Genomic DNA, 27,730 nt, shown 5'->3' on the forward strand with positions numbered 1-27,730 from the left:
TTGCTTCTACTTTTTAGTTCACACTTCTCCCCAACTCTGTATCTATTTCCCTCAGTATAATATCTTTCTGGTTCATTCTCTCCAGAGAGTAAATCTGTACTTTTCAAAGGGTTGGAAAGGGAGTTGTTGCTTGGTTGTATAGGATGGCAGAGAAGATTTTCAGGTTATAATGCTTCTTATATTGAATATATATCCTAACTTCCCGAACTACTTGAAGTAGTTATTAGAGACTGACTTTGAGACAATCCAGGGATTGAATTTAGTTCACAAGGATTTTAAAGTGCCTGTTAAAATTATACTCAACAAAGTAAAGAAATATATATAATGAATAAGCAAATAGGAAATCACAGCAGAGAAATAGAAATTATAAAAAATGGAAATCAAGAACTGAAAAACACAGTATACGAAATTTTAAAAATTACTGAATGGGCATAATAGCCGATTAGAAGTAACAGAAGGAAGTCTAGTGAAATTGACGCTAGATTAACAGAAATTAACCAACCCAGAAAACAGAGGGAAATGAATGGAAATAAAATGAACAAAGGTTTATTTCAAGAAATATTAACACCAAATTTTCTAAATGTGGTGAAAAGCAAAATTGTTACATCAGAAGCTTAGGAGAGCCAAATATGATAAATACGTAAAAAAACTAATAGAGGCACATCATATTCAAACTGCTAAAAGACAAATATAAAAGAAAATCTTGAATGCCAAATCCACACCTGGAAACAATAAAAATGACTGCTGAAGAGAAATAAAATAACACCTTCAAATCTGTATCCTGTATTCTTAAATATAATGAAATATCTAAGATTTTTTTTGTAAAAACAAAAACTGAGAATTTAGTTTCAGCAGATTTACACCACAAAAATTCTAAAGTTCATCAGGTTGAAGGGTAATAATACCAGTTGGAAAATCTTCAAGAAATGATAAATGTGTGTAAAAAGAAAAAAAATCACTTTTTTTTTCCTTCTTAACTTTTAAAAACTGCTTAACTTTTCAAAGCATAAGTTATTCCATGTTGAGGAGTTACATAAAGTATAGGGGCTAGAGAGTGGTAAATGTTAAGGAGCACAATATTAAGTAAACTAAAACTTGTTAAAGTGTTTGTATGTTTGTGTGTGTGTGTGTGTGTGTGTGTGTGTATATATATATATATATATATATATATAAGATAATGTTTAGTAATCCCTAGAACAGTCTCTTAAAAAAATGCAAAAACGTATTGCTTAAAAAAAAAAAAAAAAACAAACTATATATAAAATGAAATTCTAAAAATATTTGGTTAACTCAAAAGAAGTTAGGGGAAGGGGAACAGAAATACAAACATGGGGAGAAAAACCTTTGGGCTAATAACTTGGTAGCTCTTACTAGATTAAGCCACATTAATAATTAGTGTAAATGAAACCAATCACTCTAAGACCTAATCACATGATATCTGTAAGATATACTTTAAATAGGAAGACACAATTAAGTTAAATGTGTAGAAAAAAATTATGCTCTCTAAACAGTAAGTATAATAAAGTTACACTATATTAATATCCGGTAAAAAATATTATCAAGGTTTCTTACTAACGATTAGGACAATGTTAAAAGAGTCAGTTCATTAGGAAGACTTTATGTCTGATACCAAAGCTTCAAAATACATGAAGTAAATATTAATAGTTTTGAAAGATGAAGTTAAAATCCACAGTTACTGTTGCATATTTTAACACCATCTCAGCAGTTGTTAAAATTGGATAAAAATCAATAGGCATAAAATAATGAAAATAATGTGCAATTTCTCTTCTGAACACAAGATGGCAAAGTAGTCACAATACTTGCAAAAATGGATCTTGTATTTGTATATGGTAAAACATGCCATCTTATTACTATGTGAACGTACCTGTTTTCCTTCATCTGTTTTAGAGCCAAGAAAATGAGCAGTGGTGAATAATGGAATAAATAGTAATGCTGCAATCTAGGGGCATAATATTTGACACACACATGGTAAGCACTAAATAAATTCTTGTTGAGTTAATATAATGTGGGACTGTGGAGTTAAATCTATTTGAATTTTAGAACAAAAATTATTTTTCAATATGATTAAAAAATATCACTTTTTTATATAATGCTTTTAATATTTTTTATTGCAGTAACATTGGTTTACAACACAGTATGTGATTCAGAGATATAAGATCATACCCTTCAGTTGTGTATTACCACACTACACTCACCACCAAGACACCCATAGTCCTCCACCATTGTCTAATAGTTACATCTATTGATGTTTACCTTTCAGAATTAGAATTCAGAAATTTGAAGAATACTTTTAAATCAGTTAAAAAATAAAAGCCATAAACTTAATGTAATATATTTTTTGAAATGTAATATATGTAATATATTTTTTGAAAAATATTTTACAAAACAAATGAGGAAAGTGACATTGCTTTACATTTTGGCAAATATTTTTAATAGATGACAATAGTAGTGTAATGTCACCTGCATTCAGTTTTTATACTTGTGAAAGAATGAATAAAAAAAAAGGGCAAATAATAATTTAGTATTATTGAAAAAAATGTTCTGCCTTTGGACCACAAAGAGTGTCTTGAGATCCCTCTGGAGTCCCAGACTTAACAAAATACAACAAAGAAAAAATGAAAAATTTCAGTTAGTGGATGTGTGACCTGAGCTAGTTGTAGTTCATATGTATGATTACCTTACCTGAAACATTGTGGGAGCCTCATCTGGAGATGGTAGGTAGGTATAAAATGTCACTCAAGTCTTACACTTTGCTACTCCTAGGGTGTTGAGAATAAATTGGAGCATGCTGCTCTCCAGTCCTGATTTCATTTATCTGAGATATGTGGTATGATTCAAATTTTATAGTTGTGAAAGGCTTTCCCCTTTGTGGGAAGTTGGAGTAATGATTTAAAAGAGCTCTTTGGGTTGGAAGCTTCATATACTGCTGTTGAGAATGGAAACAGCCTGGCAGTTCCTCAAAGATTAAACATAGACTTGCTATGTGAGTTAGAGGTTCACCCCTAGGCACATACTTAATATAGGTTTAGTCAAAAAAATGTGTTCAGGGGCCTCCCTGGTGGCGCAGCGGGTTAAGACACAACCTGTGAAGCAGTCCGCAGCCACTGCAGAACGAGTTCAATCCCCCTGCCAGCCAGGGAGAAATGCACATGGTGCAGCAGACCTTTCCTGACACACCCACTGCTCCCCTCAGCAGTGTATTTCAGTCAGCCTGCTTGTTCTATTCCCCACTCTGTCTCTGGTGAATCCTCACCCCCACTTCTTGTATGCATAAATAAATAAACAAATCTTTAAAAAAAAAGTGTTCAGGACAATGTTGGTATAAATGCAAATTGGATTAGCCATTATGGAAAACAGTATGGAGATTCCTCAAAAAATTAAAGGTAGTAATTCCATACTACCCAGTTACCTCACTTACAATATTTACTTGAAGAATGCAAAAACGCTAAAGAGGTTTATGCAATCCCATGTTCATTGCAGGATAACTTATAATAGCCAGGTTATAGAAATAATTTTAGTGCCCATTGGCAGATGACTAGATAAATAAGATGTGAGGTATGTATGTGTACATACACATGTACATACATACACACACACACACACACACACACACACACTCATACAAAAATACTACTCAGCAATATAAGAAAGACAAAATCCTACAATTTGCAGCAACACGCATGGACCCACCAGGGATTATGCTTAGTGAAATAGTGAAATAAGTAACAAGGAAAGACAAACAACATGATTTCATTGATGTGGTAGTTAAAGAAACAAAATGAATGCACCAAGTATTAATAATAGTTGACTTTTAGGCTATAGGACCAAATATGTGATTCCCAGAAAATAATGTGGGAGTGGAGTGGGTAAATTGAGTAAAAGGGATCAGTTTTGTGGTGAAGGGTGGAATTAGAGTTTTTAAGGGGAACATAATAGACTATGCTTTAAGAAGTAAACCTGTTGCTTTGTAATGATATATATATGAAACCTAGATGATGTTATAACCCAGTGCACTTCCAATAAAAAAATTTCTAAAAAATGTTACACAGTTGTTCATAGCAGCATTATTTATAATAGCCAAAAATTGGGCATAACCCATATCCCCATGAACTAATGAATGGATAAACAATGTGGTATAAGTGCATGGAATATTGTTCAGCTATAAAAAGGAATGAAGCACTTTAACATATATGAACCTTGAGAACATTATACCAATCGAAAAAAGGCAGACACAAAAGACTATATAATGTATGATTCTGTTTGCACAAAATGCTTAAAATATGCAAATCTTCAGAGACAAAATGTAGATTAGTAGTTCCCTAGGGCTGGGGAAGATGAGAAGAATGCTCCCAGAGGAGTGTTTCTGCATATTGTTAAGTTGTAATAGCTATTATATGGCCAAAGGCACCAGTATGGACTCATAATTCTTCACAATATCAGTATAAAAAACTCAAAGGGAGATTTTTCTTTTAGAGATCTAAGGAGTCTCAATTTTTCTTTGTTGTTTCGTTGTAATACTTTTTAAGGTCAGTTAATGGAGTCCACTGTTCGTTGTGTAATGTATGTAAAAAGTACATAAAAAATTATAGGCAGTGTTTGCGAAGATGAAAAAGTTCTTTTCCCATAAAATGGCAACATTATTTTTCAGGTATAAATATTTTTTTTTTCCTTGAACTAAGCTTTTCAAATAGCAGTGGCCTCCTAGACCTGGAACTGTTCCAGCAGATGCTACTTGATAGTCTGTCTATAGACAGTGCAGAAATGAATCCTGTACTGAGTGGGAGAGCAGACTGAAAATTGCCTTTAGATTTCTTTCAGCATTAAAACTCTTATTTTGTGATTGAATTGACAGTGTAAGTTTCTGACAATGTAAAGCACTGAGTGGTAATTTTATTTATTTTTTTTCAAGATTTATTTTATGTATTTATGCATACAAGTGCTGGGGGGTAGGCCCGAGGTGCAGGGGTGGGAGGGTGAGAGGAGTCACCAGAGACAGAGTGGGGAGCAGAACAGGTGGATCTACTCAAATACGCTGCTGAGGGGAGCAGCGAGTGAGACAGGAGAGGTCTGCTGGACCATGTGGGTTAACATCTTGCTCCAATGGCTGCCGATAGATTCTTAGTGCTGAGACTTAACCCCTTGTGCCATCAGAGAGTCTCTGAGTGGTAATTTTAAAGGGGGGAAATTTTTCTTTCCCTAAGAACTCATTTGATTGTTCAGAGATGCATACATATAACACAAAAGATAATTTAGTGTAAAAACTAGTCAAACTGATCCTGTCTGTACATTTCCTAAAGAACTGAGAGTAGCTGTTCTGAATGTGTGCTTTCAATTGTGCTGTAGATCTGCTAAGGTGATTAGCAGTAAAATGTACTCCTGAACGTTTGTAGGGAATTTAAAAAAATGACATAGTTAAACATTAAAGTATATTTTCCCAAATACAGTTGTTGTATTTTAGTTTCATTAAGTTCCTCTTTCCTTTTTTTTTTTTTGTTTTTACACTATTTCCAGTTTTATTGAGATAAGTTAACATAAGGCTTTATGTAAGTTTAAGGTGTATTACATGGTATGTATGTGTATGTATTGTGAAGTTGTTCTGAGCTCTCCTTAACCAATTCTTTTTTTTTAATCTACTAGATTGGAAAAATGAAAAAAGTATCAGCATAAAGGAAGGAATGGATGGATGGATGGATAGATAGACAGATAGACAGATAATCATTCCTAAATTCTCCTCTGCCACTGAAATTAACCCATGTAAATAATCTAAAAGCACTAGTTGGGCCATGATCAAGATCCTCTGATCTTGATTCTGATCAATTCATTCAGGACTGAATTGACCATTTTTGTTCTTAATGTTATTATTAGAATTAGATTTTGTAGAATTGATAAATAGCTTAGTATCAAGTTGAGATTGTGTCTGTGGGTCCATAAATACTATTTATATTTAAAGGGCAATCAATCATACAAATATGCTATACTTGAGCAGTGAGAACTTGAGGAGGAAGTTGATTGTGTGCTTGCAAAATTCAGATAGTTGCAGGGTTAGTTTTTCAGATCTTGCACAGGAGATTTCTCTCTAAAGCCATGTATAGTACAAATAGAATAAACAAAATTAAAAGCATGAAGGAAAAGCATAAAGTCAGGTGTTCAAATTTTAGTTGCTGGGGATGCTTTTGCAAAGGAAGAAAGGACAGAGATGAAAGGAAGCAAGAGAAAAGGGGAAGCAAGAGCTTTTAAACCAGAGGAAACATCATTTGGGGGCTGGGTTTAATAATTACCAAATTACTGGCATTGCCAAATATAGTTGTTTCTAACATTTGTTGTTCAGAGACACTATCTGATATCCTTATTAATGCCTTCTAGTGAGGTATTTTATTTATTTATTTTTAAAGATTTATTTTATGCAAAGAAGAGCTAGGGTACAGGCCAGAGATGCGGGGGGTGAGAGGACCAGAGACAGAGTGGGGTACAGAACAGGCAGGCTAACTGAAATACACTGCTGAGGGGAGCAGCGGGCGAGTCAGGAGAGGTCTGCTGCGCCATGTGGGTTTCTCCCTGGCCGGCCGGGGATTGAACTCGTGCTGCAGAGACTGCGGATTGCTTCATAGTGTGGTGCTTAACACTGTGTGCAACCAGGGAGACCCCTAGTGAGGTATTTTATAGGCATTCCTTGTTCGGTCCATTTGAAATGGGTGGGAAGTTCTTCAGGTCCAGAGTGACCCTAGTATGTCAGAAAGAATGGTCAGATTGTGAGGGAATAAGGGCCAATCTAAAGCACTGTGAGGCAGCAGAGATTACTTGTGGGGAGTTTCAGTCTATATGCTAATGGTGGAGAGCTGTTATAGCTGTCTCTTTGTGCTGGTTGTTGCAATATGTGAAATTTCATCACAAATTAAATAATCATGTCATTCACTGTCTTTAAAATTCTATTGGGAATAATTTGGATCTTAATTATTGCCACTAGTATTTGTGGTCTGTTTATTTTATAGCATTAAACAATAGGAAAATGCCTTCTGTATTTGGTAGGGAGAGCTGTATGGGAAAGGAGAAAGGAGGGTACTTCGTCTTTTTTTTTTTTTTTTTTTTTTTTTTCAAATTTATTTGGAGGACTGATGAAAAAAGAGATTCTGTAAATTTGTATCCTTCTCCGTCTGGATTTATGCACTTTTATAAAGAAATTTGGACTTATTGGTTATTTTCTTTTTTTTTTTAAGATTTATTTATTTATTTATACAAGCACTGGGTACAGTCAGAAGCGCGGGAGGGTGAAAGAATTCACCAGAGCCAGAGCAGGGAACAGAACAGGCAGACTGATGAAATACACTGCTGAGGGGAGCAGCGGGTGAGGCAGGAGAGGTCTGTCGCGCCATGTGGGACCCTCGCCAGTGGCCGGGGATTGAACTGGCGCTGCAGAGGCTGTGGGCAGCTTCACAGCCCAGGGCTCAACTGCTGCGCCACCAGGGGAGGCCCTGATTGGTTATTTTCTAATACTAAAGTAGTAGAAAAAAATGAGCCATTCTTGGGTCTGACATCCAATCTTTTCCTTCCTCCCAAGATTATTATATAATGATGAACATTATAAGTTAACTGGGATTATTTAAATTTCTTGGAAGTTATCATAAAAAAGAGGGATTGGTACTGTGTATAAAGAAACCAGTTGTTCTCATTGCTCACTTTAGATATCTTCAGGACTGAACTTGTTACCACTCCATAGTTTTTGAGTAAAGGATTAAAAAACACCTCATTTCCTTGAGAAGGCTATTTATTGAACTATTTTTTATGTGTTGATGTCTATTCGTTCTTAAAAGGTAAAAATAAATTATAGTTAAATATATGAATTGATGAAATGTATTGACATTAATATTTTCTAAAGACAAAAGAATAGCCATCATAAAAAAGAGGGCTTAGTACTATGTATAAAGAAACCATTTGTTCTCATTGCTCAGCCTTTGCCAAGATGAGAAGACACATGGATGAGAGCTCGGTTCTTTTCATCAAATTCTTTACCCAGGCAGTAGTGGAGATTTTGCTGTATTGTATGTGTACTTTAGAAATTAGATACATAGTTTTTCATCATTTCTTTGTGTGGAGAGTCAATTCTTTATAGGTCTTTCACATTTCTGCACATCTTGTGAGCAGAAGCACTGACTGTCTTGTTCTGTACTCTCTTTTCATGGATGTTTGTATAACATGCAACCTTGGATGATGAGAGAGAGTACCACCTTAGAGGGAATAAAGGACAGGTTTGCTTACTGCTAGTAGTGATAAAGATAATGCCCATTGTAAAAGATTTGGGGTCTCCTCCTGTCATGCAGCACATTGTGTAGGTGTTATCTGGTCCTCTTCACATAGCTCTGCACATGGGGTTCAGAAAATTGCAGCACATTATGATGTTCTAGCAACTGCTGTTGATATGAGTACTAAATTGTCCTTTGCCTCTCATCTATTAATCTCAAGTTACTTGTTATCTTGCAAGTATGGTAAAAGCTCAGATCCTTTATAACAGTCTTAATACTTGGAAGTAGTAAAGAGTTATTAAGTGGGATGTCTGAAATATTTATTAGAACTTACATTTATAGCTAATATTTTTTAAAGAAGTTTGTTTAGGACATTATTTCTCCTTGCTTTCATATAGGGTTTGTTTATAATGTCAGTCCATATATGGAGTATCATCCTGGTGGAGAAGATGAACTTATGAGAGCAGCAGGATCAGATGGTACTGACCTTTTTGATCAGGTAAGATGCTGAAAGCAATCTATTATAATAGAAGAGCAGTCGTAGATTTAACAGTGAGATATTTGTAGACAAAAAGGAAATAATTACAAAAAAATTCAGATGCATTGGTTTGAATTTTGAAGTGTGGAAAGATGCTCTCAGATAACAGCTATTCATTTAATTGACCTTTGAATTATTTTATTAAAATTTTAGAAGTGGTTTCAAATCTGTGTCTAGGACTCTGCTCTTAAGTACTTACAGTCCCCTCTGCTGACAAGTGATTATTCAGTTGAGCTTGATCTTGATAATGATAATGACTGATTTATGGAGGGAAGTGACAATTAGAGAGTAAATAATGAGTCTCTTGGCTTCTTTGCTCTTACTCTTTTCTCGTTTGGGGGATGTTACATAATCTGCCTGTCTTGCTGTAGTGAGTCTGCATATCAAATTGGCGGTTGTATGAGGCTAATTAATGAATAGAAAACTTACTTTTTCCTATAGTGATAGTAGAGATTCTATTGTATATCTCATAAGAGACTTCAAAAATAAGCATTTTTTCTGCTATTTAAAAGTTCCGTAGAACATGTTAATTATTATCAATTTTCTAAGCTGTTATTTGAAACAATCTTGAGAATAGAAATTTGCTTTTTTCTCACATATACTTTATTTATTTTCTTTAGTGATAATTAGATATGATGTAGTACCTGGTTGTTATCATTCCAGATACCTGAATCAGATTGGTCATTTATAAAAATGTTCTTTTATCATCAAATGTAATTTGATTTCTGCACTTTCTACCTTCTCATCCATTTTAGGATTTATTTTTTGACCAGGTTGCCAGAAATATAATTTGTTTTATACTTAAATGTACTTAGATGCATCTGCTTAGATAGCAGACTCCCATTATGTAGCAAACTCCTGTTTACTGTTAATGTATATCTTAGAGTAGAGAAGTCATGTTTTCCCATTATCCATAGTCACATATCCATAGTAGGTTCCAAATTTCTATTGCAGAGTAAAGGCAAATCCCCCTTGTGATTTGGTGTTTGTTAATTTCTAGCAATGTGAGCCAAGTAGAAAGATTTGGGAACATTTGCCTGAAAACCATACTTTTATATCTGCCCTGTAACCTCTTGATGTTGAATGTGCTCTTCCACAAGAAGAATTTTCAGTAAACTATAGTCCTGTTTATTTTTTCCCAGTGTTGTGAGATTATATAGACTTCATTTAAGATTGCTTATTTTAGGGACATCACAGCTGTTATACTGTGAAGATCTTCAGCAATTAAAACAGTTAGTTGGTAGATTACTGCAACCCCTTTCACTTTAATAAAGCCAGTGATGTTTAAATTATTTATGAACTTTACTAACAGAAGTAAACAGCTTTGTATTCTTGAAACTGTAGTAAAACTTCTTGCATTTGTAAATACGTAAGAATTTATTTTTGCGTAGTATTTGAGTTATACAGAGAATATTATCTCTTTATCATCTGATTTCTGTCTCCACTTTTGATCCCACTCATGACTTCTTGTCTTATATTTTCAAATGCCTGATGAGCAGTTTGATTACCTTTTGGCACTTCAACTCAGTATGTTCTCAGTAATAATCATCTCACTTTCCTCTCTTTCCCTCACTTTCCTGTTTCTGGTAATGGAGATTTGAAGTTATTGAGTAATCTTTGTCTTCTCTCCTGTATCCCAATATCAATCACTGGTGAAATCTTATAATGTTTATTTAAACCTTTTCTCTCTTCCTACTGTCTTAGATCAAGTTGTCAACATCGCCTCTACCCCAACTCTTAATACTTTCCTGATAGCTTTACCTTCATTCCCAATTTAAAGACATAACAGCTAGATTAGCTATCTTAAAGACAATGTCCTAGTACCTTCTTTGGCAACACTTAGAGGGATTTGAGGCCCAAAGAAACAGTATATCAAAGTAAATATTTTCAATATTCATCTTGCTTTGAGCAAACTGAAGTACCTATACTTCTAAAATATAAACAATGTCAACCAGCATTACCTCAATAACAAATTTTTTTAAAAGTACCTGCAGTTTATTAACAGTTCCATGATTGCCAGGCCCCATATCTTTTCTTACCTCTTTGAGTATCTTTCCTCTTTGTCTGTTAAAATTTTATACAACTCTACAACCCCCAAAACAGTGCTTCACCCATTATTAGATGTTCCATAAATATTAGGAAAATGAAGTTTCAATATACATTAATAAATGAACACCTAGTTTTAATTACATATTTATTTTTGGCATATTTGCTATGTTAGTATATATTCATGCAGGAATGTACTATGTGCAGTATTATTTAACTTCATTTATTTTACTGATTGTGTACAGTATTTTATTGAGTAATATAGTATGATGTTCCTTTATTAGTCTTTTCTAAATGGATATTTATGTTGTTTCTAATATTTTATAAGATGAATAGAGCTCTGAGAGTTTCCTGTACATCTTTGTGTGTATGAAAATATTTTCTCAGGCAAATTCCTAAATTACTGAATGAGGAGCTGCATATGTTAAGGCTTCTAATGCATTGCGTGAAGGGACCCAACAGAAAGTTGCTTGAAGTTAATCCCCAGCAATAAATCCAGACACAGATAAGCCTTGAAGTAATAGTCTCATTTTGTTCATTTTCAGAAAATATCTTTCAGAGACCCACATCTGAATAACCAATTCATTTATCCGTCATTCTTTTACCTTTAAATAGCCTTTCAAGAAAAAACCCAGTTAAACTTGCCAGTCAAACAGCTGCCTAAGTTTTTTTCCTCATCTACTTTATAGCAGAAATATTTTTATGGACTTCTTATTTTGTCATACAGAAAGAATATAAGGACTTATACTCAATGATTAAGATTTGAGAAAATTAATCAATTTTACTATATCCTGAAAGATATTCTTAGGTGAAACCAGCTTTCTCCTACTCCTGTGAGCTTCTGGTGGTAAAGAATATAATGACTATTAGTACAGTTGGAAACCACTGCATTTATTTGTGCTAAAATTCCGGAAATTGGGCCTCCCTGGTGGCGAAGGTGGTTGAGCGTCACGCTGTGAAGCTGTCCACAGCCTCTGCAACGCGGGTTCTATTCCGGCTGGCCAGCGAGAATCCCACATGGAGCAGGAGACCTTTCCTGCCTCATCCACTGCATCCCTCAGCAGTATTTCGTCAGTCTGCCTGTTCTGCTCCCCACTCTGTCTCTGGTGAATCCTCTCACCCTCCTGCGCATCTGGCCTGTACTGTAGCTCTTGTATAAATAAAAATAAATCTTTAAAAAAAAAAGTCAGAAGTTTTGCCCACCATTGCCTTTGTAACATCAGTGAAAATGTCAACACAGTGAAAAAGGCAGATAACAATATTCAATACAATATTTTGAAGCTAAGTGGGACTTCATGGCTATCAAAAAGGATGTCAGAAATCTCCCTCCAGAGGTCCGCAACATTTTGAGAACTTTGTCTAAACAGTTCCTATCTATGTCTTTCAGTCCCTCTCTTGTCGACTAATTGAGTCTGATTTTCAGAACAGCGTAAGAATGTTTAGTTTTGCCCTGAGTAAAATTAGAGCATCTCATGGAGTCAGAGTCATGTTTTCTGTTATTTATCGCCATTACCAGGTTCATCGTTGGGTCAATTATGAATCCATGCTGAAAGAATGCCTGGTTGGCAGAATGGCAGTCAAACCTGCTGTTCCTAAAGGTAAGTAGCACTGTCCTAAAACAGAATTCTATGTGACACATATGTACTTTATTTTACCAGGATTTCAACAAACAGATTAAATCACTACATTGTTTTCATTTTCACTAGCCTCTCAGCTAAGTGACTCTATAGGTTTTACTCTCATTCTTTAGAATGAAACAATGGCTTTACCTTAAAATTTTGGCATGTTTTAAGAGAACATTTATAGTGTGAGGATTAAATGTTATGGAAGTGAAAGAACTTTAGTTTCTCTTTATTTTAGTCTTCATTTTTTTTCATTCTGTTGACAGATTAGGTGGAAACTTGGTTAGCATTAGCTTTTAGACTAGTTTTTAGAATTTAACTTTTTAAATATGAATTCACATAACTAAAAAATCAGAAATGTGAAAAGTTATATAGTGAAATTTCCCTTCTTTGCCTCTTGGCCATAGAAAAACCAACATCTAATTATAAGGATTTTTAAAATACAACCCCCCCCCATTTCTTCACCTTACCTTCTGATCAATGATTCTGTTATCTGTGTAGTATTGGAGAGAACCTCTTTACCTCCAAAGCCTCTTTCATAAGAGCCCCCTTTGAAAGTAATAGACATGCAATAGGAGTAACAGAAATGCTTTGCTTAATCCTTTATTATGGATAGAGTACTTGTTCCTTTTGAGTCATTCCTGATGTTGACACCCAAATTAGGAATAAATTGACTTGTTCAACCTAAGTCTTACATTATTTATTGAGTTCAGAGAGTTTTGTTATTCAGGGCCTTATTGCCGGAGGCCTCCATCAGCAGAATGGAAACAGTACAGACAGTCTTGAACCCTACCTTTATGGTTTATTAACTGTGCTACTGTGGTCCAGCTTCTCATCTCTGAGTCTCAATTTTTAATCTGTATAGTGATTCAGAAAGATAAGAGTTAGCAAGCAAAGTTCCTTGCACAATTAGTATAACAGATGATCAAAAAGCTTTATTTCTTTTCCTTCCCTACTACAAAAACTAGTATGCAGTATGTATATATAGCAAAAACAAAAGGCAGTTTGAACTTTAATATCTGGAAATTCTTCCAAACTAACTTAGTTTTTCACACCAATCTCTTTTTCCTCTTAATTGACTTCCTACCTTCACTGATTCACCGCCAGCCAGAGATAACTTTACTTCATCTTGAATATTATGTATCTTATTTATACAATCTGATACCAAAGTTAATGTGTTCTTCTGTAATACCATGCAGGGAAATCAGAAAGCATTCAAGGCTCCTTATGCTTCTGTTCATGGGAAACATGAATTTAGTAAAGGAGTATTCCTGATTTTCTTCCTTCTTTCTTGGCTGCAAAGGACAACTAATCTGCAAAATGCTTGACCAAATACAATAAACACTATTTAGAATGAGCAGATTAGTTTACAAAGAGATCCCCATATGTCAAAAAAATAAGGGAAAAAAAACCCAATTAGAAGCAGCAATCCATAGTGATGTTAACTCTAATCTTCCATTTATTTAGATACTAGCACCTTATAGTCGCACAAGAATTTTAATGGATGACCGCATCTTGAACCTGTAAAGCCAAGGAATTCGAGATCATTGCCTGTGGCTTGGACTCCTGAAGGTGTATATGACCAGGGAAATTGAAAAGTTTAAAAGAAAATCTGTCCAACAACAAGAAGAGAGGTCAGGGGTATATTGTCTGCTTGACTTTGTTTATGAGGTAGTTGGGGAGAAGAGAGCAATTTTCTTTGAGAATTTGTAACCACAATCCAGATATGAGTTAGGAATTCAAATATACCACCTATATGGTCTCAGACACCATATCAAGAAATAAATGGCCTCTCATTATTGGTTTCCCAGGTTGCTTGGTAGATGTATATACAAATTTTTAATGATGAAGAACGCTTTCGACTTAAAACCCTCAAAGTCCCACAGGTGCAGATCAGACAGTTATTAATGCACAAAAAAATTAACATATGAAGAAACAAGTCAGCAGAAATAACAGAATCTCACTTCTAGGACTTCATTTATTCATATACAGAATAAAAATTATGTTCGCAATGTTTAGGAGAATAAGAATGAATTAATAAGTAAAAAATGAGAAACTGCTAAAAATAATCATGTAGAATTAAAAAAAAAGCCAAATATCTAGAAAGCTGGTGGAATTAAAAGTACACAGTATAAACAGTCAGACAAGTTTAAAAGAATTCAGTGAAGGCAAGACTGAGCTCTGGAAACAACACAGAACAGAGAAACAAGGATAGAAAAATATTCAGTGGGTATGAAGTATGAAATAATAAGATCTCACTAACTCTTGTGGTCATTTCCACAAGTATGTAGTAGTAAGAATGAAGAAGAGGCAACATCTGAAGGAATAATGACTGAGAATTTTCTAGAACCATAAATCAAAAATCTCAAATTCAGCAAGTTCAGCAAATTCCAAACAGAATATATAAAAAGAAATCCATACATAGCACTTTGAAATAAAATAGTTCATCAATGACAGTGAGAAGGAAAAGAAAAGAGAAAGAAGCCAAAGAGAAACAGATTTCCTAACAAACCTGAATAGCAAATAGATGGCTAATTCACTAGTTTAATTTACTCACTGTTACACTGATTTACTAGAACAACATTAGGAGTCAGAAAACAATAGAATATTTTCTTAAAAGTGCTAAGAGAAAATAACCAACAACTTCAAATCATTTCATCGCAAAGATGAAGTAAAGATATTAAGACTGGAGGGGAAAAAAACCCCTATGAAACCAAAATCAGGAGGGTTGGGGAAACTAAGGATTTCAGACTGACCCTAATTATAAAGAGATAAACTATAATGAGTATTCCTTCTCTTTACCACTTGATTCAGGGTAGTGCAAAACACATACCTTACCCAGAATGAAATACGGACTCTTGAAATACTATTTTTTCATAAGTTTAAAGTTTCCTTTGGGATATTGATTACTGAGGTTGCATAAACTGTGGACAGAGCACAAGTTTCTTAAAAGAATTACCTGGGTTTAAATCTCAACTCTGCTACCCGCACATTTTTATGTTTGTAGGGTCAGTTAACAGATCAGAGCAGAAAATAGGACTTAAGATTAAACCACTGTGAGGATTAAATAAAGTATTCATTGCTAACCACCTTATGTGGGTAACAGATTGTGGTAAAGGCAGTAAAGTGATTGTTGCAGTTGTGGCTGCCTTCACTTCTCTGTTCCTGTGGTACTGACACTACTTATATTTGTATTCCTTTTTGTATCCCTACAAGTTAGCAAGTATAAACCAGCATGTATTGATGAAAGATGCAGAAAGATGCTGTTACTGTGAGAAATATTTTATTACTGTCAGAGCATCTGAGATTGGGTTTGTGGATTTGTTTTACTCTAAAGCCTTTTGGGATTATAAATGTTTTGCTAGAATGAGATCAGTAGCAAATAAGTGATATGAGACAACTTGTAAGGCATTAGGAAGCAAAGATAAGAATATAACAACTCAGAAAAATTTGGCAACTTAGAAAAGTGTTGATGGCAAGTTAATGGATAAGGTTTTTATAACAGTAGAGGCTTAATTTCTAGCAAGATATTCAGAAGTCAGGCTGTCCAGTACCAGGAGACTATATAGGAAGGACAAAGTAACTGAAGACAAAGATTTAATGTGTCAAAAATAAAGGATATCCATGATAATTAAGATGAAGTGCTGTTTTAACAGTCCCACTTTTGCCTTTCATCTGTTAAACATGAATTGATTATTAAACTCTGCTAGTCTGAGACTTACTACTAGAAATTATTAGGTGGGTGTAACTGTACAAAGTGAGCACTTTTTAGAATGAACAGGGACTCTGTTAGTAATTATACTAGGGCCAGAGGGGGTAAACTTTGATTCTTTCTGCAAATCAAGGCATGTGTTCACCCTAAAGTTAGAACTTCTAGGTGAAATGAGAACTGAGATGAAGTAGGGGCTGTAGGTTCCTGATGTGTTTTGCATGAGGGCGTGAGAGGGAGGGCAGTGAGTGGATATACTAAAGAGGAATTTTATACTTGGACTTTTTTCAGTATCATATCCCTGATGCTGTATTTGGGTGGGATGACTTGCCAGGTCCCCATCCTGGGGATGGGGGTAGAATCCATAATTGACATCACCCCAGTTGGGCAAGTCTGGAAGGACAGTTTTCAACTAACTTGGTGGTTTATGTTATGACAGTGATGAAATGCTTAACTATGTAGGAATAAAACAGAAAAGTTAAAAGTCAGAACGTAAACCATAATACTAGTAGATCCTTATCAAGAAAAGAATCATTGTGTTTTATAATCTTTTGTTTAAAAAAGTATTGTGGTTTGTATTGTGCTTTAGGATGATATCAGTAATGAATAAAAAGAGAAACTTTTTCTTGAAAAAGCAGGTTTCAGTTACTGATTATTTGTGTGGGACATTTACTTCTGTGGCAAAGATGAACCAAGAGGAGCGTGAGCACAAGGGATCTGCAGTGGTGAAAACTGTTTATTTGTGGAGGGTGTTTTACCTTGGGGGGAAGATCCCGGTGAGTAGAGGAAAGGTCGGAGATGCTGCAAAGTGCCCTGCAGTGTGCAGAATGGACTCCCACAACAGTGAATTTGCAGCCCTAAACTGATGGTATTAGTAACAAATTACGTGAGGCTGGTATGTAATCAATGCATAGCGTCAGGGCTATCCCTGGCAAACTCTGGTATCTGGTAGGATCAGCAATGTCTACCAGCACCCAAAGGATCTTGAGGCATTCATTTCAGAGTGTTCAGTTATTGTCATGGCTTTGTGAGAATAGCAAGACAGCTATTGCAAAACTGACTGTCAGCTGGAAGTTCAGCTTCTGTAAAGTCAAAGTCCACTCTTCTAGGAGGTACATTGGTAACAGGGTAAGCAAAACACAAGTTCAGAGGCTAACTGGGGAGAAGCAAGATAGCTAAAGGTGGAGAAAATAGGGCAGTGTGCGTTGGAGAATTGGACTTTACTACATGAACAAATCCCTTGTGTCATTCTGCTTGCCTTAACTTGCTTGTGCTGCTGTGATTTCTCACAAACAGGGACAAAGGAGACATAATTAAAAATAGGGGTGAAAGATCCCTGGTCAGGGAGCAGTTCTAACCTAAACAGAAAGTATATCATGCTTTTTGGGTGTCACTGGCTTGAATGTTTGGGCAGTATTTGTGTTATTTTCAGAGAAAGGTGATTTTTGAACATACCTGTATTTTATGCAGATAATTCCAAGTCAGAAAGGTGTGGGGCAAGAATGGAAAATAACTGATAAATTGGAGAATTAAGATTGACAAGTGGTGCCTACATAGGGAGAAAATATAAAAAGGTAAAAATGCAGTGTATGCTCTGAGTAAATAAAAACTGGGGGAAAAAACTGACCAGACATAAGTGTCTGTTCTCTAATACTTTTAAAGCTTTTTAACTCTGAATTTTTCAGAGTATGTGTTTGAATTATTAAATCTCAATTCTAATTCTGCTAGTAAATTGCCTCTAGGGTAAAGAATAATTCTAATCCTTTAAGTTTGAGAGATGTATAAAAATTATAGATGATTCAAAAGGTGATTATATTATGAATAAAGGAAAATATAGTTTAGAAATATAGAATTCATTAAATTAATCAAGATTTGAGAAATGAGTATATAACTTCGGAAACAAAAACAAGAATTGAGCCTCAGTTGCGTTATGAGGAATTCTATGTAGAATGTAGAAGAATTTCTAAAGAAAAATATTTATTAAATACATTTAGAGAGTCAAGAAGTCTTCTACCAAGGCTCAATAGTAAAGAGAACACAGAATGGTACGTTTTGCACTTTGTGATTAAGTTCCCTATTGGCAAGATTGAGCTCTTATCTGGTAACTACATGATAGCAATCTTTTGGAGTAAGAAGACAAGTGAGGTATATAGCTATACAATAAATATAAAACTTTCAAAGATAAATGTTCAGCATCTATCTTTCTAAAATGTTTTTTCTTTAGGTCCTATCTAACAAATGCCTATAGGTTTTCAAAACATAGTTGCATACAGGTTTTTAAAACATAGTTAACCTATTGAGAAGTTCTCAGAGGAGTCCTTACAGATTTCTTGTAAGTGTAGATGCCAATCCTCTGGACTTCCGTTCTACCTTCTCCATACCTCTTTAACAGCATTTCATGCTTCATATTAAAAAGAACACATTGACCTTTTATTTTTAATTGAGTTTATTTAATTTTTTAAGTCAGTAACACATTCAGCTCTATTTGAGAATGAGAGTAGAGGGTGCCTTGGTGGTGTATGTGGTATGATGATATGCATTTGGATGATATGATCCTGTGCCTCTGAAACATACATAGTGTTGTAAACCAATGTTACCTGAATTTAAAAAATAAATCCTCATGAAGCCCTCTTACTAAATAAGAGTAAAGTGCTAATAGATCCTGTTGCTAACCTTCGAAATGACTCCTCTGACCTCTCCAAAGAGCAGAGGCTCCTCTCAGAGTAATGCAGTTTGACAAACATTATGAGAAGACATGAATTCTTTTGACCATGGAGCCAGCCAGCCAAATAATAGAATTAGTTATCAAGACAGAATATTGCATTTCACATCAGAGAGGAGAGTATCTCTTGTGACTAAAATGATTTCAGATGTAAGTATACTCGATAGTAAAAAATAGTCTCTTATTTCTGTGAGTCAATTTTTGAAAAGAGTTGCAAAAGTAGACTCATAGAGTTTTTAAAGGTAATTTAGACCATTGAGGTAGAAGTTTCTATTGGTACTTCTTGTATTAAAAGAAAACTCAGGAAAAAAATACTAATTTAACAGAATCCAGAGAGTTCTCACACAGATTCAAATAAATATACCTCAGGGGAGAAGTAATCAAATGAGATGATACATACATATCTTATTTTATAATATAATTTATAATAATATATAAAATATATTTCTCTAGAGACAAATTACCTGAGATAATTTTTCATAATCTGTGAGCCTTTTAGATAAAACATTTAAATGAGATTCATCAAACTGCCAGACATGTACTATGCTGAAAATAGATTTCATTTATTTTTATTACTGTGAATTTACTGTTTGTTCTAAGATAAAACAAATAATCACAACTGCATTCACAAAAATAGATGAAATACTGCATGAAAGTAATGGACATATGTTAATTTGTCAGTGATCCCTGTCATGATTAGATTTTTGTCTGATGGTTGATCAGCAAAGTTCACTTGAAGGTAAATTTAAATAGATTTTAGGTCTTGTATCCTTTTAGGAAGTATTAACTCTAACAATGGCATATTAAGAAGTGAGGCATTAAGTCTTAGGGGAATCAAAATTTGACCTTGGTTTTGTTGCTGAAGAGACATGGATTTCATTGAAGTCTTAAATGGAGGGATAAAATGGTAATTTGCTGTATATTGTCAGGCTCCCTCTCAGCTATGAAATTATTTTGGCAAATAAGAGAAACAGATGAAAAGGATGTTTATCTGTCTTCCTTAATCATGACTATTTAACAACAGTTGGGCAAAATAAAGGTAATTATGGGGGTCTCTGGTTGATTGAAAATCAGAACATAAAAATCTGAAAACTTTGATATAAGTACTTTAGTTTCTTTTTTCTATTTTCTTTTTTCTATAAGATGGTGATATCACCTTAACAACTTACTGTTTGGATATTTTGTGTTAACTTGTTATTTTTCTGTTTTTAACTGAAACATTGACACTTGCATTGTATGTGCACCTGAAAATCTTAGAATATTTTCAGCATTTGAGCCATTTAAATTTACAATAACATTAGCCTGCTGTTTTAGTTATTATGGCTTTATAGTATATAAAGGCTGGACGTGTGATACCTCTGCTTTCCTCTGTTTAGTCAGGAGAGCTTTGGTTATTTGGGATTTTTTTTTTTAAGATTTATTTATTTATGCATACAACAGCTGGGGTACAGGCCAGAGATGTGGGGGGTGAGAGGATTCACCAGAGATGGATTGGGGAACAGAACAGGCAGACTGACTGAAATACACTGCTGAGGGGAGCAGAGGGCAAGGCAGGAGAGGTCTGCTGCACCATGTGGGTTTCTCCCTGGCCAGCCAAAATCAAACTTGTGCTGCAGAGGCTGCAGATTGCTTCATAGTGTGGTGCTTAACCCCTTGCGCCACCAGGGAGGCCCTATTTGGGATTTTTTGTGGTTCTGTATAAACTTCAGTAGTCTGTGTTCCATTTCTGTGAAGAATGTCATTGGGATTTTTATTGGGATTGCATTGAGTCTATACATTGCTTTGAGGAGGATGTCCTTTTTGACACTGTTGCTTCTTCCAATCCATGAGCAAGAAATATCTTTTCATTTCTTTGTGTCTTCTACTTCTTTTAACAATGTTTAATAGGTCTCCTTGTATAGGTCCTTTGCCTCCGTTGTTGTTGGGTTTAGGTTTATTCCCAGGTACTTGATTTTTTTCTTGGTGAGATTGTAAGTGGGGTGGTTTTCTAAGGCCATTTGTGGCAATATGGATAGAAATAGAAGGGATTATTCTAAACATAGTGAGAAAGATTAATACTAGGTGGTTTCACTTATATGTGGAATCTAGAGAAACTAAACAAAGGATCAGACAAAGACAAACTGTAAGACTAACCCTTGAAAGCAAACCATAGATCTGAGACACTCAGAAGAGGAGGGAGAGAAGAGAATGGGGAGAGTGGGGGGCAGAGTGTGGTGAAGGACTGTGCACACGTTGGTAAAGGGAAAAATATAGTGACCACACCTGAGGAGAGAAATCCTATATTGTGAAAAAATAAACAAGGATGTTTAAAAAAATAAAGTATAAAAAAATTGGTATAACAATGACACTCATTGTAAATATTGACCTCAATTAAAGGTAAAGATAATAAGGTAATAGGTGTCTTTTGTTGGGTTGATAAGATGTATATTTCATTATTAAATGTAATCTATTAATATTAAATGATTCAGAATAGGATAGCCTGGCCAAAACTTGGGTCTTTACATGCTTACTAAGGAGACTATTAGGAGAAAATGACCAAAGGAGCAGAAAAAGCCCAGTGAAATGGGAGATAAACATCTGGAGGAACAGTATGGCAGTCTTCAGAAATGAAACTTTTTTTTTTTTCTTTTTTTAGAGGCATGTTTTTTATTTATTTATTTGTTTGTTTGTTTGTTTGTTTGGTTGGTTGGTTGGTTTATACATGCACTGGGTACAGTCAGAAGCGCGGGAGGGTGAGAGAATTCACCAGAGCCAGAGGAGGGAGCAGAGCAGGCAGAAAGACCGAAGTACACTGCTGAGGGGAGCAGCAGGCTGCAGGAGAGGTCTGCGCGCCATGTGGGACCCTCCTCCGGTGGCCGGGGAGCAGCTGGGGATCGAACCAGCGCCGCAGAGGCTGCGGGCAGCATCGCAACCCAACGCTCAACCGCTGCGCCACCGGGGAGGCCCCAGAAATGAAACTTATTTAAAACATAGCCATCTGTTTATTAGCCTTATTCCTCTCCTCAGACCTTAGAAGAAATTGGTTCAAAAATGGAAGATGGCTATCTTTAAATCAATAATATTAACTGCTAGTCTCTAATTAGTTATAGCATTCTTCTCTGACTTTTTCTGTTTTTTTCCCTAAATATAGACTGTTGTGAGGAAAAGAAAGTCTTAAATGGTAAGTCATAAAAGTTTGTAATAAAAAATGAATCATTCAAATGATCATGTATGATACTGCTTCTCAGAATAATCTGGGGGTATTTAGATATTTTTGCTATGAAAGTTGTCTTGCTCAAATTTAGAGATTTTGACAAACTTTAGAGATCCCCTATTCCTGCCTCATAGTAGTTGCTTCTATGACATCTTTGAACATGTGTTCATGTGCCCTGGCTCAACTAATCAAGAGTCACTAAACAGAGATAATTTCCTGAGAAGAGGCATAATTAGGTGATTTCATCATGCAAATTCATAGAGTATAATTATACAAACATTGATGGTATATCCTACTACACTCCTGGGTTAAAATATATAGTCTATTGGTTCACCATCATATATGCAGTCCATTGTTGACCAAAAAGTCTTTAAGTGACACATGGCTTTACTTATGATTAGGAGATCCATCCTCAGAAGAGAGCTGAACAAGTCACCTCCCTCAGGCAAATGAGCTCTCACCTCCATGTTTGCATATAGTTGCTGATTAGCCTGTTAATCTTTCCTTCTCAGGACACAGCAGCTCTGGCTTCATCAGCCTTTCAGTATGACTTGGAATTGTGACTGACATAACACCATTCTCTAAAAAAAAAGTGTGGGGTGGTGGTCGTGATGACTCATGCATGGGGCTACTAGTACTCAGTATATTAATGTATGTTTAGAAATAATTTTTCTTTCTGTTTGCTAAAGAAAGTTATAGAAATTCAGCCTCCAAGTAGATTCCCAGATGAGTTATCTTTTAACTAGAGAAAATAGTCTGTATTGCATACTCATTATGTAGTTTGTGATATAACACCTAAAGTGGTTTATCTGAGAATATAACACTTTATTAAATGAGAGACTGATCTTAGATTTCATCTGATAATTGTCTCTTCTGTGACAATTAAGCTCAAAATAAGCTCATTTTCACTTATTTAAGTCTATGTGGTAAATCTAGATATTTGCAGGTATGATATACCTATGGCTGTTTAAAATACTGAATAATATAGACTACTACAGTATTCTGCTGGATCCCTTCAAATTGACATTCATCAATCAATCAGCATTTTGGGGAAAGAATGTTCATTCTTAAGATTCAGTACATCTTAATTATTTTGTTCCACCGCTAAGTCACACCAGATTTCCTTCAGTTTATCCTGAAAGATATTATATGTCAGATGTTGTATTTTGTTTGGTCTCTGACATTTTCTTCTAATTAAGTTATACTTGTTTGGTACTCTATATTTTCTTAGTGTTTGACAGTAGTCTTATTTGCTGTTTCATGAGATTGCAGGCCATATTTCTTTACTGCTTTGAATTTGAAATAGTGGGTTTTTTTTTTTTTTTTTTTTTTTTTTTTATAAGATCACAGTGCAGACACTGAACTCAGATCCAGATTTCCTGGTCCTAATCAGGTCATATGTAAGCTCAAAATTGACTAATGAGTAATGATTTATATTGATGACTTTTTCTAATAGATATTCTTAGATTTCTGATGTAGTTTTATATTGTGGTATGTTTGTTTTTCACTTATATATCTAGGTGGATTCAAAAAAAAAATGAATGCTGTTAATTTTGTAACAAAATCTTTCAGGGCTTCAAATTAATAACTTATTATTAATTGATTTTTGTTATTTAGAAAAGAACACATTTTAATATTATAGTCTTGTCTTTTGTTATACCTATAGTTTTGTGGTAGAGCATTCTTTTTTCAGTTCACTGCTAATAATTTCATAACTTTAGCTTTGTTATGTCACTCTTGGAGACTTCCTGGTTTATCTATCTGAAAATTAAATGTTCTGCAAAGTGACTTGGGAAGGGGTGAAGGCTGAGTAGGACCTGTGCTTAGGGCTGTCAGCCTCATCTAAAAAAATATGTGTCTGTTTGACAGCTTATACTTAAATTTGTGTTTAAGTAGAAAAATTCTGTAACTGAAAAGAAACTTGAAGATCTCTAAACTAGCTTGTCTCAAAGGTGCCTCCCAACTCTATATAATTACTGTGACTTCTAATTTGAAAATTCTAGGACTCGCTAGAAACTAAATGTTACATTTTATTTTTCCTGCAGAGTTGGAGAAATAGTAATATAATTGATGTGCTGTTTTCAGGAGTCTTTTAGCAGCAGCAATCTTTTTTTCCAAACTAAATCGTAGGTAGACACAATGTACTCTTATTATGGGGGGTGGGGGGAAATAACTTGATTTTTTCAGAATCTCCTGAAATTTTCCATGTCTGAGTTTTCTAAAGCAATTTGAAAACGACAGCTTTAATGGACTTGTAAAATGCTATTTTGATGTATGCCCACAAGAATGACTAAAGTGGAAAATGACAGACTAGCACATCAGTGAAGTTATGGAGAAACTAAAACTCTCAAACACTTCTGGTAAATAAGTGTAAATTGGTATAACTACTTTGAAAAGCTGTTGAGTAGTATCTACTAAACATGCATACACCCTGTGTAGCTACCAGAAACATTGATTTTATAAGAATGTACATAAACATGTATAAGAATGTTCATAGTAGCCCCAAACTGGAAAAAACTCGTCTGTTAACAGGTGAATGAGTAAATTCTGCAGTGTGCATGCAAAGTAATACTATGCGGTAATTAAAAGGAACAAACTACTGATATATTCAGTAGCATGGATAAAATCTCAGAAATCTTTAGGCTTGATTTATTGATTATTGTCAATTATGCTTGTTTGACATAAAAGTTGTAATATATATAATGCTGGAGGAATAAGCCAGAATAAGAGAACCTATCTCATGACTACATTTGTATAAAGGCCAAGTACAGGTTGTCATGAAGTTGTCAGAAAAGTGTGAGGGGAGGTGATTGGAAGGGGAGGTGATTGAAAGGGGGCACTAGGGCATGTTTTACTTTATGGAAATTCATCAAGTTGTACATTTATATTATTATTTATAATATATTGTGATTTTTATAATATTTGAAGAAGTTGACTGAGAAGGGAAAAAATTGCTCTGTAGATGAACTATGATGTATTTTATTTCTTTTTCTTTATCTAGGTATCCTTCCCAAGAGCCAAGTGACAGATCACCTTGCCAAAGAAGAGCTGCATTCTCCAAGGTATGCAGTCTTGTACTTTCAAAAGCTGAATAAGTTCTTCACTAACATACATTCAAATAAGAAAACATCTCTGGGTTTGATTTATGGCTTATTACATGCTTCTTTGACACAAGAACTATGTAGTGTCTCATCAGAAATTTTGGAGGATGAGCTATTTTGTAAACATGGATTTTTAAATGTAACTTAAGCCTTATCCATTTTAAGCACCAAAGCTTTAAAAAAAAACATTCAAAAATACTTGTTCTGATTATAAAATGTATGTTCATGACATAAAACGTGGAAAATACAGACAAATGACCCAATAAAGTGAAAAATTTATGGTAATCCCACCAACCCTGCATGCATCTCTTAATATTTGGTTTGTTTTATCCAGTTGGACTCATGTACCTGTTCCCATATATTATTCTATTTTGATAATATGAATATTATAATTCTATGAACAATTTTCTCTGACATTAAATATTCTGCAAGAGCAGTTTTGTCTGCATCCCTTATGACTATACCATAACAACTTTATTTTTGCTTATGTAGTTTCTTAAATCAGTTTTTATGAAAATCCTTCACAATATATTATCCACTGTTGTAGTAAATGAAGCAATCCGTGTAGTGTTTTTAATGGTATTTCTAATTCCCTTAGGGTTATTGTTCTTTCTCTTACTATCTTTCTCCCCACCTGTAATCTTTATACAATAGTATCTTGTTATACTTGTTAAATCTATTTTATTACAATTTTAAGAATCTAAAAAATAACTCCTCCAGGATTCACCTATGGGTGCCTGTGTGTAGGTAGTAAGTAAGCTGCTTAAGAAACCATTTCTGCTCTGTTACTGGTCTAAAAAAGAAGATTTTAGTAATATTTATAGCTTTTAAAGTGATTTGTAAAGATACTGTTTGTTTTTGTTCATATTAGGACACATGGAAGTATATAAATTTTTAAATTTGAAAATAATTGCTGATTATATAATACAACCACTGATTATTTAGGAAAAAAGTTTACCTTGAGAAATATGTTTCTCACTGTAGATTTTAAACCATACCGTTTAAATCATATGTTTATTTTGTCAGTATATTTTAAACCACATATAATTTAAAATCATGTAATGATTTAATGTAAGATAATGCACAGGATTATCAATATAATTCTTCATTTTTTAAATATTTTACAGCTATGACTGGTTCCAAACAGACTCTTTAGTCACCGTTGTCATATATACTAAACAGAAGGTAAACACATTTTTAAAATCAGAAAAAAAAAAGTATTAGCTATGTGCTAGGTACTTTTCTAAGCACTCTTTTCATATTAATGTATTAGCCGACAGCAGTTCTATGCAGTAGATCCTTTTGTTACCTCTATTTTACAGAAAGAAAACAGAGAGATTAAGTAATTTACCCAAAGTCACACAGTAAGTGGCAAATCTGGTATTTTGAACTCAGGCAAGCCAGCTCCATGGATATATGCTTACGTATAGCCTCTTAGAAAACACTAGATTAAGAAGTATTTTTTGTGCTGTTCTGTGATTTAAAAAAAAAAAAAATCATAGATAACGAATGTAAGAGTCCCAGTTAACTTCACTATTAAACAAATTTTTAGTATATAAATGGAATTTGAGAGTCAGGAGAGACTGCATTACTGTGGCTTAGTATACTTAAACCACTAATGGGGTTCACATGCCCTCTTGAAATAAAAATTAAGGAGATAGTTTACTCACTGAGTACTTATCAAATACCTATCTTATTTGCATCACAGTGTTGATGGAATTCAAGATGTAATGATGGGGCCTGATAGACAGAGGCTTGGCATTCATGAGACTTACAGTCCAGATGGGAAATCAGTTAATAAGCAGATAATTTAACACATCTCTAAACACGTCCTCCAGCAGCTGAGAAGTTCCCACACTTGAGGAACCATGTAGATTGAAACCAAATTTGGGCAGCCAGGAATTTCTGAGCATTCATGATGCTTCTGTAGTATCAAAACCTCATCTGAACCAGTGTGTTCCTCTGACTCTTGAAGCATGACTTGACCATTCCTCAGAAGTAACCAGCTGATACAGCCAGGAGGGCCAGAGACACTGCTTGACCCACCTTCAGCTCCCTCTCATTATTATCTCTTCATCATGCAGCCCAAAACCAATCGGGCAGGGCCTAGGGAGGTTGAGGTCTTCTCACATTGGTGATAGCAGCAAGACACAGTGTACTTTGAAGAACTAGACTGAATGAAAGGGAAAAACGGGAATAATGTTTATTTAGATTTTTGGTTCTGTAAAGTATAGTTGTAGAAGCTTGGGAAAAAATTTACTTTTGATCTCCTTTTTTTGTTTTCTATTCAAGGATCTCAATTTAGATTCAATAATAGTTGATCACCAGGACAATTCCTTTAGAGCAGAAACAATTATCAAGGACTTTTCATATATTGTACATATTGGTAAGTATCTTACTCCTTATTAATAGAAACACCCATATATATATATATATATATATATATCATATATGAATACATTTTGGTTGTGTACAGTTTTATTTCTTTTGATCTTTCAGAATGTTTTATTTAAGAGATGTAAAATAGTGCAGAAAAGACCC

The 27,730-nt window shown here is 34.5% G+C and overlaps 1 protein-coding gene across 2 annotated transcripts in view; it reads left to right on the top strand.

The window, feature by feature from the left end:
- The window catches only part of LOC119252662 (cytochrome b5 reductase 4), a 61,429-nt gene that overhangs the window by 10,416 nt on the left and 23,283 nt on the right, over positions 1-27,730 (top strand). Inside the window, exons 2-8 of one of the 2 annotated variants that reach the window (XM_037520044.1) lie at positions 1,909-1,989; positions 8,657-8,757; positions 12,359-12,440; positions 22,026-22,055; positions 25,090-25,150; positions 26,317-26,374; positions 27,482-27,575. In XM_037520044.1, coding sequence (XP_037375941.1) covers positions 8,683-8,757; positions 12,359-12,440; positions 22,026-22,055; positions 25,090-25,150; positions 26,317-26,374; positions 27,482-27,575 — 400 coding nt within the window. In that variant the 5' untranslated portion in view covers positions 1,909-1,989; positions 8,657-8,682. The remainder of the gene's footprint in view (positions 1-1,908; positions 1,990-8,656; positions 8,758-12,358; positions 12,441-22,025; positions 22,056-25,089; positions 25,151-26,316; positions 26,375-27,481; positions 27,576-27,730) is intronic. The other variant, XM_037520043.1, reaches the window with a different exon arrangement.

Source organism: Talpa occidentalis, unplaced genomic scaffold, assembly GCF_014898055.3.
Source record: "Talpa occidentalis isolate TD23 unplaced genomic scaffold, MPIMG_talOcc4v2.1 talOcc4.2, whole genome shotgun sequence".
Classification (NCBI taxonomy): Eukaryota; Metazoa; Chordata; class Mammalia; order Eulipotyphla; family Talpidae; genus Talpa; species Talpa occidentalis.